Genomic DNA, 13,880 nt, shown 5'->3' on the forward strand with positions numbered 1-13,880 from the left:
TTGAACTCCCTCCAGTTTCAGCTCATCCTTTCTAAGCTAAGGGACTCAAAGCTGTTCACAATACTCCAGGTGAGGCCTTACCAGTGCTTTACAAATTCTCAACATTACATCCTTGCTTTTATATTCTCGTCCTCTTGAAATGCATGCTAACATTGCATTTGCCTTCCTGACCACAGACTGGATCTGCAAACTAACCTTTAGGGAATCCTGTACAAGGATTCCCAAGTTCCTTTGCATCCAAGTTCTTTGTATTTTTTTTCTCCATTTAGAAAATAATCAACTCTTTCACTTCCTCTACCAAAGTGCATGATCATACACATCAGGACACTGTATTCTATCTGCCACCACTTTGCCCATTCTCCTAAACTATCCAAGTCCTTTTGTAGCCTCTCTACTTCCTCAAAACTACCTTCCCCTCCACCTGTCTTCATATCATCTGCAAACTTTGCAACAAAGCCATTGAACATTCAAATCATTGACATTTCACATAAAAAGATTCAGTCCCAGCACAGGCCCTGTGGAACACCACCAGTCACTGGCAGCCAACTAGAGAAGGCTCCCTTTATTCCCACTCTGCCTCCTGCCAATCAGCCACTGCTTTATCCATGCTAGTATCTTTCCTGTAATACCATGGGCTAATAGCTTGTTAAGCAGCCTCATGTATGACAACTTGTCAAAGGCCACCTGAAAATCCAATTACATGGCATCCACTGATTCACCTTTGTCTATCCTGCTTGTTATTTCCTCAGAATTCCAACAGATGTTTAGGCAAGATTTTTCCTTGAGAAAACCATGCTAACTACAGCCCATTTTATCGTGTGCCTCCAAGTACCCTGATAACTCAATCTTAATAATCGGCTCTAACAGCTTCGTAACCACTAAGGTCAGACTAACGGGCCTATAGTTTCCTTTCTTCTGCCTCCCTCCCTTCTTGAAGAGTGGAGTGACATTTGCAATTTTCCAGTCTTCCAGAACCATTCCAGAATCTAGTAACTTTTGAAAGATCATTACTAATGCCATCACAATCTCTTCAGCCACCACTTTCAGAACTCTGGGGTGAACATCTGGTCCAGGTGACTTATCTGCCTTTAGACCTTTCAGTTTCTCAAACCTTCTCTCTAGTAATGGTAACTTCACACACTTCATGGCCCCTCACACCTGGCACTTCCACCATATTGCTAGTGTCTTGCACAATGAAGACTAATGAATAATATTTATTCAGTTTGTCTGACATTTTGTTGTCTCCTGTTACTATGTCTCCAGCATTGGTTTCCAGTAGTCTGATATCCACTTTTACCTCTTTTGCACTTTATGCATCTGAAGAAACTTTTGGTATTCTCTTTAATATTATTGGCTAACTTACTTTTGTATTCTATCTTTGCCTTAACGACTTTTTAGTCACCGTCTGTTGGTATTTAAGAACCTTCCAATCATCTAACTTCCCATTCATTTTTGCTCTAGTGAATGACCTCCTTTTGGCTTTCACTTCTCTTGTTAGCCACAGTTGTGTCATATTGTCTTTAGAATACATCTTCCTCTTTTGGGATGTACATATCCTGGGTCTCCCAAACTGTATCCAGAAATTCCAGCCACTGCTGCTTTGCTGTCATCCCTGCCAGTATTCTTTTCCAATCAATTCTGGCCAACTCCTCTCTCGTGGCTCTGTAGTTCCTTTTACTTCATTGTAATACTGATACATCTGACTTTAGCTTCTTCTTAAGTTTCAGGGTGAATTTGATCTTATAATGATCACTTGCCCATAAGAGTTCTTAAGCTCTCTAATCAATTCTGGTGCATTGCAGAACAGACAATCTAGAATAGCTGATTCCCTAGTGGGCTCAACCACAAGCTGTCTCATATACATTCTAGATCTTCCCCCTTCTGGAATCCAGCACCAACCTGATTTATCCAATCTACCTACATCTTTCTGCCTTTCACAGCTATCTGGTGAAGACAAATATCAGAGCTGTATTGTACATGCATACTTTGACAATAAAATGAAGCTTTGATGTTGAAATTCCCAATGACTATTGGAATATTGCCCTTTTGGTATGCATTTTCTCCCATTGTAACTTGTAGACCTCATCCTTGCTACTGTTTGGGAGTCTGTATGCAACTCCAATAAGGTCTTTTTACCCTTGCAGTTCCTTAGTTCTATCCACAATGATTCAACACGTTCCAGCCCTATGTGACCTCTTTCTAATGATTTTATTTAATTTTTTTTTAAAACGAACACAGCAATGCCCACCCTCTCTGCTTTCTTCTCCATCTTTTCAATACGATGTGAATTGTTGGACATTAAGTTCCCAACTATAATCTTATTTCAGCCATGATTCATTGATGCCAACAACATCATACATGCTAATCTTTAACTATGCCACAAGTTCATCTGCCTTGTTCTATATACCAGCACAGGAATTTTGGACTCCAGCTCTGGATTTTACTTGGGGTTTATTCACAAAGCTTTCCCCGTGAGTGGGTATGACTACAAGACAGCAGAGTTTGAGCATTTTCCTTCTAGATGAGCTGCCAAGCAATGCTGACAGACCCTATCTGCCCAGTAACTGGCTTTAGGGCACCAGTAGCAAGCCTTTACCCCTTCTGTTGGTAGAAACCATTCCACCAGGCTTAGTAACTAAGCCAAAGTCTTGGAGAGAGAGGGAGAGCAGCCAGATGTCTTGGTACATATTGCTACTGATGACATATAACCATATAACAATTACAGCATGGAAACAGGCCATCTCGGCCCTTCTAGTCCGGGCTGAACTCTTACTCTCACCAAGCCCCACCGATCTGCACTCAGCCCATAACCCTCCATTCCTTTCCTGTCCATATATCTATCCAATTTAACTTTAAACGACAACATCGAACCTGCCTCAACCACTTCTGCTCTCATCCCTCAAACTCTCAAACTACCCCAAAACCTCCCCATCCCTCAAACTCTCACTCCCCCAAAACCTCCCTGTCCCTTAAACTCTGCCAAAACCTCCCTATTCCTGTCTCACACTCTTCCAAAAGCTCTGTCCTTCAAACACTCACTCCCCCATACCCTACTCATCCTTCAAACTTGCACTCCCCAAACCCTCCTTGTCCCTCCAACTTACTCTCCAAAAACCTCCCCATCCCTCAAACTCTCACTCCCCCAAAACCTCCCTGTCCCTTAAACTCTGCTAAAACCTCCCCATTCTTCAGTCTCACACTCCTCCAAAAGCTTTGTCCCTCAAACACTCACTCCCCCAAACCCTCCTCGTCCCACAAACTCTCACTGCCCCAAACCCTCCTCGTCCCTCAAAATCTCTCACTCCATCAAAACTTCCGCTCCCACACTGTCTCTCCTGAAATCTTCTCGCCCTTAACTCACCCACTCAAAACCTCCTTGTCCCTCAACCTCTACCTCTCCCTCAAAACCTGCCCTCCCTCAAACTCTCTCCTTCAAACCTACTTGTCCCTCAAACTCTCTCACTCCCTGAAAACCTCCCCATCCCTCAAACTCTCTTCCTCCCTCAACTCCCCTTCACGCACTTTTCATGGGAAAGAAAAGCAAAGAGTTCTTGAAAAGAGAATTTAGAAAGATGAGAAACAGGATCTACTGGGTAGAAATTTCTGGATTGCTACCTGTAGTGTTGAGGAAATGGGTAGGATGCAGAAGGACTTAGACAGATTAGGAGAATGGGCAAGAGAATGGTAAATAAAATACAATGTCGGAATGCATGGTGATGCACTTTGGTAGGAGAAATAAATGTGCAGACTATTTTCTAAACAGGGAGAAAATCTAAAACTGAGATGCAAAGGCATTTTAGAGTCTTTCTGCAGAAGAACCTAAAGGTTAACTTGCAGGTAGAGTCGGTGGTGAGGAATGCAAATGAAATGTTAGCATTCGTTCAAGCAGTCTGGAATACAAGAGCAGGGACGTGAGCTTTCTAGAGGGTTCAGAGGATGTTTGAAAGGATGATTCCAGGAATGAAAGGGTTATCATATGAGGAACATTTGGCTCTGGGTCTGTACTCACTGGAATTTAGAAGGATGAGGGGCGATCTCATTGAAACCTTTCAAATGTTGAAAGGCCTAGACAGAGTAGATGTGGAAAGGATGTTTCCCATGGTGGTGGAGTCTAGGACAAGAGGGCACAGCCTCAGGATAGAGGGACATCTATTTAGAACAGAGATGCAGGTAAATTTCTTTAGTCAGAGGGTGGTGAATTTGCAGAATTTATTACCATAGGCGGCTGTGGAGACCAGGTTGCTGGGTGTATGTAAGGCAGAGCTTGATAGGTTCTTGATTGGACATAGCATCGAAGGTTATGGGGGAGAAGGCCGGGCAGTGGGGCTGAGGAGTGGAAAAAAGGATCAGACATGATCCTTGATAGCCAAATAACCTAATTCTGCTCTTATGCCTTAGGGTCACATGCGAACGCCACGTGCTGAACTTGGTTGTCAGAGGCCATTTGAGATGCAGGCCATTGGGAGCATTTAATAGACAGGGGGAGCTTAGCTGGGGGTAGTGAAGGTATGACAACGTTAAGGAACCTCTTAGTGTTTAAGCTCTCCCTAATGAAAATGTGGAGGGGACGGGTAGAGAAATGAAGTAAATTGGCATGGATTTAGTCTGAAGGTGGGTGTTAGAATATCCACATGGACCGAAGGCCTGTGTCCTTGCTCTGTATCTCTAACTGGGACCTGAATTTGCTGCTTTTGTCTGTTGTCCCGGGTGAAACTTAAACCCATCACCCCTACTTTCAACTACAGCCCATCAATGATCCCTCCTCACCAACGGATGAGGTCTTTGGAGATTCTGTTGCCGTTTTCTGCAGCTCTGGATTTCTACTGGATGGGGTTGCAAGCCCCTCGTCCTTTTGCAGCTGGGTTTGCAATAATTATTACTTAAATTATGTCCTGATGAAGGGTCTCAGCCCAACGCATTGACGGTTTATTGTCCTGGAGAGGTACTGCCTGACCTGCTGAGTTCCTCTGTATTGCCTGAATTACTTACAGAGAGAGAGGGGTGGGAATCACCAGGAAATACTGAAACCAAACAGATAGAGAATATTTTTTGGCAGAATAATTTCCTAACACTGCACTGAAAATCTGCCTCTCCTTTCCCTTTGAAGGATCCTAAACTACAGAGCCTGGTATCGAGGTTGACTTGTTGCAGCCCTGTTGACAGATTGAGGGCCGAGCAGCTGATAGAGGACGACTATTTTCGGACGATTAAAACCGACTCCATTCAGGAAGCTAGTACTTTGATACTTGAGGAGAACCAAGCAACCAGCATCCTTGTCAATGAAATCAATTCAGAGCTGCCTGTTAAAAAGACAACAGAAAACCTTCCCTGAATTTGTTTCACATTCCATTTTCAATAATTGCGTCAGTAAAGGTTGGCTTCATCCAGGGCTTAAGATGACTTGTTAGGCTTAGCAAAAGTTTATGTAGAACATAAGATGTCGTTTCATGGTAATATAACTTTGTGGATGTTTTTTTTCTGTGAATAACAGCAGTGAAGTTTTTATTTCTTTTTTTTTCATCTTTGGATTGTTACTTAATTTGAGAAAAATACATTTTCTGCAAAAAAAAACACATGGCCAGAGTTCAATGGGTGATTTTTGTTTCTTTGAAAATAGTCATTTGTAAGGTAAAGCCAGGTACCATTTGGGATGTTGGTGACGTGATCATTTCCACAATGAGATGAAACATTCTTTTTCATGGCCTGCACGCAGGTGAGTTGATTTGGTAGTTTCTCAGGGCACAGCCTGTGCAGAGAAAAGTGCATCACCTTCAAGTGTTCTGACTGACCAAGGGAGAAAGTTTAAACCTATATATACTGTACAACCACTGAACCAACACCTTAATACAAAACAAAACCAACTGATCAAAGTTGAGGAGGAAGAAAAACTAAATAAAATTATTTTATAAGGAAAATTATATTCATCCCATTTGGTGAAGGTTTGCTTGTTCAGGCAGCCTTTCAGTTTTAACAATACACCAAATAAAGAATTAAAATGTTTTCATTGCTGTGATGACATCAATAAAATCTTGTGTGCCTGTGGTCTGTCACGATAAGTGGTATAACAGGAGTAAACCTGTACCAGGTAATGTTTAGCTCAGGTGTAAAAGGTTCCTAACAAGTGGTAGGAACAGCAGTTAGCAAGCAAATATGCAGGAGTGTTAATGGCAGCTGAAGGTCACGGTTGAGAATGAAAGATTACAAGTTAGGGACAAATACCAGAGCATCACTGTATTATCACTGAAAAATGATTTTGGCTTTCAAGGCATAAAACAATTTTTCAGAAAATCTCAGGCTAGGAACACAAGTAATTCCAGCCTAAACTCTTTATGCAGGTAGATCAGACCAATGCTATGAGTCGGTGACTGAGGTATCAATGTTCACCTTTTCACTGAAATCACCCTTTTTGGTTTGGAAACTTTTTTCGATGATCATTCAAGAGAGGTGGGCTTCGCAGTCTGCGTCAGCATTTAGTCATCCATCCCTGATTTCACTTTGAGAAGGCACTGGTGAGCTGCCACTTTCAACTGCGGTAGTCCTTGGGGAGTAGTCCACAGTGCAGTTGGGTGTGGGTACAGGGTATACCCAGAGTGCCCTTAGGTGCGGGTACTGCAGAGCCGTGGGTCGATGTGGGTGCTCTTCTTGGTAGCAGCAGAGCAGTTGGAAACACAGTAACTGGCTGTCAGTGTGGTTATGAGGTGTGGGGTGTCAGCGTAAAGTGGCAGTGAATGGGTAGATGTGTTCTGAGCATGTGAGGTGGGTGCAGTGGGAATGGGGTGTGTGGGTTGGGGTGTTGATCAGCCTTTCTGCTTGGGGAAAGTGACTGCTTGAATCTGGTGGTCCTGAAGTGGATGCTATGTAGCATCTTCCCAGATGGGAGTGAGAGAGATAGTTCATGAGCAGGTTGGATAGGATACTTCATGATGTTACTGGCCCTTTTCCAGCACCTTTTTGTAAATACAGCATGTTCTTTGACTTTAGTTTGCCTGAACATTGGACCCTTACCCCACAGAACGTCATCTGATTACAGATGCGTTGGGAATGCTACACGCCACTGTAGGAGGAGGACGGGCTACTGACAGTCCTGGTGAAGGATCTCAGAACCTGCTGAATTTCTCCAGCATTTCATGTTGTGTTTCTCTGGATTTCTTGCAACGGCAGAATCTTTTGTGCTTATGATCAACTATAGAGTGTGTTGCTTCAGAGGAAAGATAGGCACCGTTGAAGATAGCATACAGTCAGTGCCTTCCTCTTCCTCCTGCATCACTTCCAACCCATCCATAGCCTCTTCAGATGGCAAAATTCACCACATTTCTCTCCTTCCTCCTCACTCTGTTTCATAGCCAAAAGACACAGCTGCATGAGGCCATTCAGCCTGTTAAGTCTCCACCTCCATGATGTTGCTGGCTGATTTATTATCCCTTTCAACCCAACTTTCCTACCTCCTCCCTGACTAATCAAGAACCTATCATCCTCCACTTTAAGTATACTAAATGACTTGGCCTCCACAGCCGTCTGTGGCAATGAATTCCACAGGTTCACCACCCTCTGACTAAAGAAATCGCTCCTCATCTCTATTTGAAATGGACATCCCTCTGGTCCTGGACTCTTCCACTATAGGAAACATCCTCTCCACATCCACTCTAGGCCTTTCAATATTTGATAGGTTTAAATGAGATCATTCATGCAATTTGAGAAGGAGAAGCTAAAGTCAGATGTATCAGTACTGCAGTGGGGTAAAGAGGCATGAAAGAGGATCTGGCTAAATTTGATTGGAAGGGGGCATTAGTAGGGATGACAGCTGAGCAGCAATGGCTTGAGTTTCTGGGAGCAATTCTGAAGACACAGGATAGATACCTCCCAATTAAGTAGTAGTATTCTTAAGGCAGGATGCCACAACAGTGGCTGACAAGGGAAGTCAAAGGTAGTATAGAAACAAAAGAAAAGGCATATAATAGAGTAAAAATTAGTGGGGTTAGAAGATTGTGACACTTAAAAGCCAACTGAAGGCAATTTAAAAAGCCATGGGGGGTGTGGAATATGAATTATGAAGGTAAGCTAGCCAACAATATCAAAGAGGACACCAAATTTTTTTTAACAAATGAAGTGTAAAAGAGGCGAGAATGGATATTAGACTGCTGGGAAATGATGCTGGAGAGGTAGTAATGGGGGATAACAAAATGCGGGCAAATAATTCTGTATTTTGCATCAGTCTTTACTGTGGAAGACACAATGTTGAAAGTTCAAGAGTCACAGAGCAGACACTGACACCAAAAGTTTCCGTTAGTAGGGAGAAGGTGCTTGGGAAGCTGAAGGTAGATAAGTCAGCTGGACTATTTGGACAAACAACACACAAGATGTATCATCTATAGAAAAGAGTACAGTTGATGTTTTGGGCTGAGACCCCCCATCAGGACCCTGTACTCTTTTCCACAGATGCTGCCTGGCCTGCTGAGTTCCTCCAGCATTTCGTATGTGTTACTTAAATTTCCAGAATCTGCAGATTTTCTTTTGTTTGTGATTGGACTATTTAGACTACACCCCAGGGTTCTGAAAGAGGTGGCTGAAGAGACTTTGGAGGCATTAGTAATGATCTTTCAAGAATCACTAGATTCTGGAATTGTTCCAGAGGAATGGAAAATTGCAAATGTCACTCCACTCTTCAAGAAGAGAGGGAGGTAGAAGAAAGAAAATTCTCAGCCAATTTGCTTGACCTCAGAGGCTGGGAAGATGTTGGAGTGATTGTTAAGGATAAGGTTTCAGGGAACTTGGAGGCACATGATAAAATAGGCCACAGTCAGCAAGGTTTCCTTGAGGGAAAATCTTGCTTGACAAATCTGTTGGAATTCTTTGCGGAAATAACAAGCACGGTCGACAAAGCAGAATTGGTGGAAGTTGTGTGCTTAGATTTTCAGAAGGCCTTTGCCAAGGTGCCACACATGAAGTTGCTTCATGTGCAGCGTGATATTACAGGATAATATCACGCCGATAATACAAGATAAGTGCCCATGATATTACAAGAAGGATACTAGCATGGATAAAGCACTGGCTGATTGGCAGGAAAGTAAAGAGTGGGAATAAAGGGATCCTTTTCTGGTTGGCTGCCGTGACTAGCAGGGGGTCTGTGTTATGGTCTATTGTCTTATTCTTCTAAACACCAGTGAGCACAGGCCCAGACTGTCAAACCTGGCAGGTGACATCTCAGCACCAGGAGGTTAAAGATGAAGGCATCCCATAATTCACTCACTGCAGTAAATCATTGGACAGGCTGTATACTGGAGATGGTGGTTATCATACAAAGTAGCTATTAGCTTGAGTAATGATTCAGTATCTCACATTCTGTAAACTCTAATCACATGTTTGGGACTTGCAAATCCACATGAATAAATGATCATTATATTGTCGTCTCTGTTGCGCAAACGCCAGCTCACTCAACTCCGCCATTGTCAGAGGCCAAATTTCCTCTGCCCCTGTATCATCAATAAAACAACAACCGATCTGCTGGAGGACTTATGGGTCAAGCAACTCTGGCGGGTAAAAGAATTGTAAAAATATTTCAAGTATAAAGCCTGCCTTATGTCTCCTGGCCATACTCCCAGATTCAGGGATTTGATCCTGATATTCTTGTCCACGTGATCCCGACCATACTCCCAGACTCAGGGATCTGATCCTGATATTCTTGTCCACACAGCTCCCGCACACTCCCAGATCACAGATCTGATCCTGACTCCTGACCAGACTCCCATTCTCACGGATCTGATCCTGATATCCTCATCCACGCAGCTCCCGCACACTCTCAGATCACAGATCTGATCCTGACTCCCAACCACACTCCCAGATTCATGGATCAGATCCTGATATCCTCATCCACACGGCTCCTGACCACACTCTCAGATCATGGATCTGATCCCGACTCCCAACCACACTCCCGGATCACAGATCTGATCCTGATATCCTCGTCCACAGACACTGGTCCTCATTTTTAAAATTCTCAACAGCCATCAAATTGATCCAAGCTCATGCTTCTTCCCAACTCCCACAGCAACAGACCTCCCAGATGTTCGATATCACCGTCCATCTTTTAAGCCCTCCTCTCTTGCAGACCCTCCCACCTTGGGTACCAGAGATGTAGAGTCCAGTAGTCCCTCCCTACACCAACCACCCTCCCAATTTTTCCACTTAGTCCTTAAAGCTGCATTCTTGACCAAACATTTGTCCAACTATATCCTGATGTCATTCATCCTTAACTTTTGTTGGATTAAAATGCATCTGTTACTTGAAAAAGGCAACAACATGTTGGAGCATCCACACCAGGACCATCAAACTCAAAAACAGTTACTTTTCCCAAACAGTAAGGCTGATCAACCCACCCCTCCACGCCCACCACCACCACAACTTTATCATTTCCTGTCAGTCACCTTATGTACAGACTCCTGTGCCTAGCCTCACTTCATGAACATAAAATCGATGTATGTATATAAGCTATCTTATGCACTCATGGTTATTATGTGTTTGTATTATGGTGTTATGTGTTTTTTGTGCTGCATTGGATCCACAGTAACAATTATTTTGTTCTCCTTTCCACCTGTGTACTGGAAATGACATTGACCAATTCTGAATCCTGAAAGGCTGGAAACACTTATCAGGTCACTCAGTGTCTGAGGGGAGAGAAACAGAGTGAATGTTTCAGCTCAGTGCCATTTCAGCCGAACGATGATGAGTGGTGATGTGTATCACATGACCTTTAGGTGACATTAACTGTGCAGCTGCTAGGAGATTTGAAAATAAGTTTGACCATGCAGGAAGTCACTAATCTTGGACAATGGTCATGTCCTTGGGGTTTGACTCGTCATGTTGGCCCTGACAGCTGTCCTTTTTCGTTGTCGCTTGACTATTTCCTGGAGAGTTTCCAAGCCCCTGAGATACAACCATAAGACATTGCAGCAGAATTTGGCCATTCGGCCCATCGAGTATGCTCCACTATTTAATATTTGATCGGTTTCAATGAGATCCTCTCTCATTCTTCTACACTCAGGCTCAGAGCCATTAAATGCTTCTCACACATTAACCCTTTAATTCACAGAACATAGAACAGTACAGCACAGGAACAGGCCCCTCAGCCCTCAATGTTGAGCAGATGGCTAACTAAACAAATCTCTTCTGTCTGCACAATGTCTATATCCTTCCATTTTCATCACATTCAAATGCTTATCTAAATGTCTCTTAAAAGTCCCTAATGTTTCTGCCTCTACCACCACCCCAAGCAGCACATTCCAGGCACCCTCCACTCTGTGTTGTGATGACAAACCAAGTTATCAGAAGATTGATGCTGATGAGAGAGATAAGGGAGACAATGGAGAAACATTCAAAATGCTAATAAGAGAGAAGAGAGAGTTTAACGAGAAAGAAACACATTTCAGATATTGACAGACCGATCGCTTTGAACCTGAACTGTTTGAAGTTTGATGGACAGGCAATACCCCAGCAGGGGGATAAAAAGAACAGGTTCGCTAAGGCACATCACGAGATCCTGGAAGAGCGGTGTGCCCCCACAAGTTGGTGGGAGTTGGAGGTCTGGTTCGAGGGAACCGACCATAGACTGACAGGGTGAAAAGGGACGATCGGTGGGAACCTGGTGTGTGCACCCTTGCCTGGGTGCCGGGTTCACCGTGGAAGAATGGTCGTATCCGGAACAGAGGGGTCACAGTCAGTGACCACAGAAGACATAAAAGGGTTCGCCCGAAAGCTAACTATGAAGAACATCAAAGGTCTGTTTGAATCAAAATTTGCATTCTCTCTCTCTCCAACGGCACAACAGCGATTACTGCGAACTGTCCTAAGCTGAACTGAAATCTGCGTCACTTGAGACTGATCATTTTACCCCTAGACTGCGATAGAGCTTGGTTGATTCCTATTACCCTAGTTCTGTGTACATGTGTGTTTTATCATTGCTAACCTGTTGCATTTATATCCGTACGATTAGAGTACTGTGTTACTTATTTCTTTAATAAAACTATTAGTTTCTGTTAACTAGACTCCAACTAAGTGGTCCATTTCTGCTGGTTTGGCAACCCAGTTACGGGGTATGTAACGTAAGTGGGGATCTCGTCCACGATTTTGAACGCCAAATTTGGGACTGGGTAAATTGATTGGGTTAAAATTCCCAAAAGAAAGGGCAAACAGCAGAAATGGAGATTGAGGAATTTCTAAAGGCGCCAACCTTGGAGGCATTACAGGATGCCAGGAAATCAGAATTGGCAACTGTGGCCAAACGGTTGAATCTTTTTAAGGGGAAGTCGACAATGAGGAGAGCGGAGATGCACAAAGCTATCATAGAGCATTATGTATCTAAAGGTGTGTTTCCCCAAGGGGAGCTGGAGGTGATATCTATTGGAAAACCTGGTGGAGACGCAGTACAGCTGCAGATGGAAAAATTGAGACTCGAGCACGAGTTCCGGTTAAAACAGCTGGAGCGAGAAGAGAGGGACAGGCAGTTGGACCGAGAAGAGAGGGACCGGCAGTTAGAACGAGAAGAGAGACAGAAACAGAGGGAAAGGAAATTTGAGCTGGAGAAGTTAAGAATGACACTAGCGCAGGGCCTCATGCCGAACCAAGGTGGAGGGTTCAGGGCAACCCAGGAGGTTAGGCTGGTTCCCCCATTTGAGGAGGCCGATGTTGATCAGTACTTTCTCCATTTTGAAAAAGTCGCTGCAAGTCAGGACTGGCTGAGGGATAAGTGGGCTGTTTTGCTTCAGAGCGTACTTAAAGGAAAAGCTCAACAAGCTTACTCGGCATTGTCTGCAGAAGATGTCCAGAGGTATGATGTGGTGAAAGAGGCTATACTCAGGATTTATGAGTTGGTCCCGGAGGCATACCGGCAGAGGTTCTGGAATGCGAGGAAGCAGTGGGGCCGCAAGTATTTAGAGTTTGCCAGTGAGATGCAGATGTATTGTGAGCGCCTCAAAAGGGGTCAATGGGGATTATGACAGACTGCTACAGCTAATACTGATTGAGCAGCTTAGAGGTTGTGTCCCTGAAGGTATGAGACCCTATCTAGATGAGAAAGAGGCAGAAACCTTAGCCGCAACTGCTAAGTTAGCGGATGAATACGCGTTAACGCACAAAGCGAAGTTTACCCCGAGTAAAAACTATCAGAAGGGTAGTCAAGAGGGCGGAGAGAGTTCACCAGAAAAGTCAGAAAGTAAGCCGGGGACTAGTGAGAAGGATAAGGAAAACCAGGAGCAGTTTGGTAAGAAGTCTCCTGGGGTCGTATGCTATAATTGTGGGAAAGCCGGTCACTTTGCATCCAGGTGCTTTGCCCCAAAGGAGACGGGGAAAGGAAAAACGACAGTTCCGACTGGCTGTATTGAGCTGGCAAACAAACCACTAGGGGAGAAAAGGTCTGATAGAGTTCAGGAAGGGCACGAGAAGTTTACCTCGGCCGGATGGGTGTCAGTGAAGGAGGGGTTAAACCCAGTTCCAGTACGGATCTGGAGAGACACTGGAGCTTGTCAGTCGTTGATCTTAAAGAGTGTGTTAGACTTTAGTTCAGAGACCCAGACTGGGGAGGTCAGGTGATAAAAGGCATTGGGAAAGGGACTGAAGCAGTACCTTTGCACCAGATATACCTAAAAAGCGACTTGGTCTCCGGACTGGTCACGATAGGGGGCGAGGCCCGAACTACCGATGGAAGACGTGGAGGTCTTACTCGGTAATGACCTCGCCGGCGGAGAGGTGTACCCAGCAGTAAGATTGACAAGCCAGCCTGCCAGCATTGAGGCCCCGCCCATGGACTCGCAGGCTTATCCCATTTGTACAGTGACTTGGCGCATGTCCAGAAAGGCTGCCGAAGTGAATATAGATTTAGCTGAGACGTTTTT

The 13,880-nt window shown here is 44.2% G+C and overlaps 1 protein-coding gene across 1 annotated transcript in view; it reads left to right on the top strand.

The window, feature by feature from the left end:
• stk31 (serine/threonine kinase 31) overlaps nt 1-5,488 on the top strand; it is a 151,605-nt gene extending 146,117 nt beyond the window's left edge. Inside the window, exon 24 of the mRNA XM_072282982.1 lies at nt 5,108-5,488. Within this exon, the coding sequence (XP_072139083.1) occupies nt 5,108-5,332 (225 nt within the window). The 3' untranslated portion in view covers nt 5,333-5,488. The remainder of the gene's footprint in view (nt 1-5,107) is intronic.
• Nucleotides 5,489-13,880: the final 8,392 nt, after the last annotated feature.

This window comes from Mobula birostris, chromosome 19 (assembly GCF_030028105.1).
Source record: "Mobula birostris isolate sMobBir1 chromosome 19, sMobBir1.hap1, whole genome shotgun sequence".
NCBI lineage: Eukaryota > Metazoa > Chordata > Chondrichthyes > Myliobatiformes > Myliobatidae > Mobula > Mobula birostris.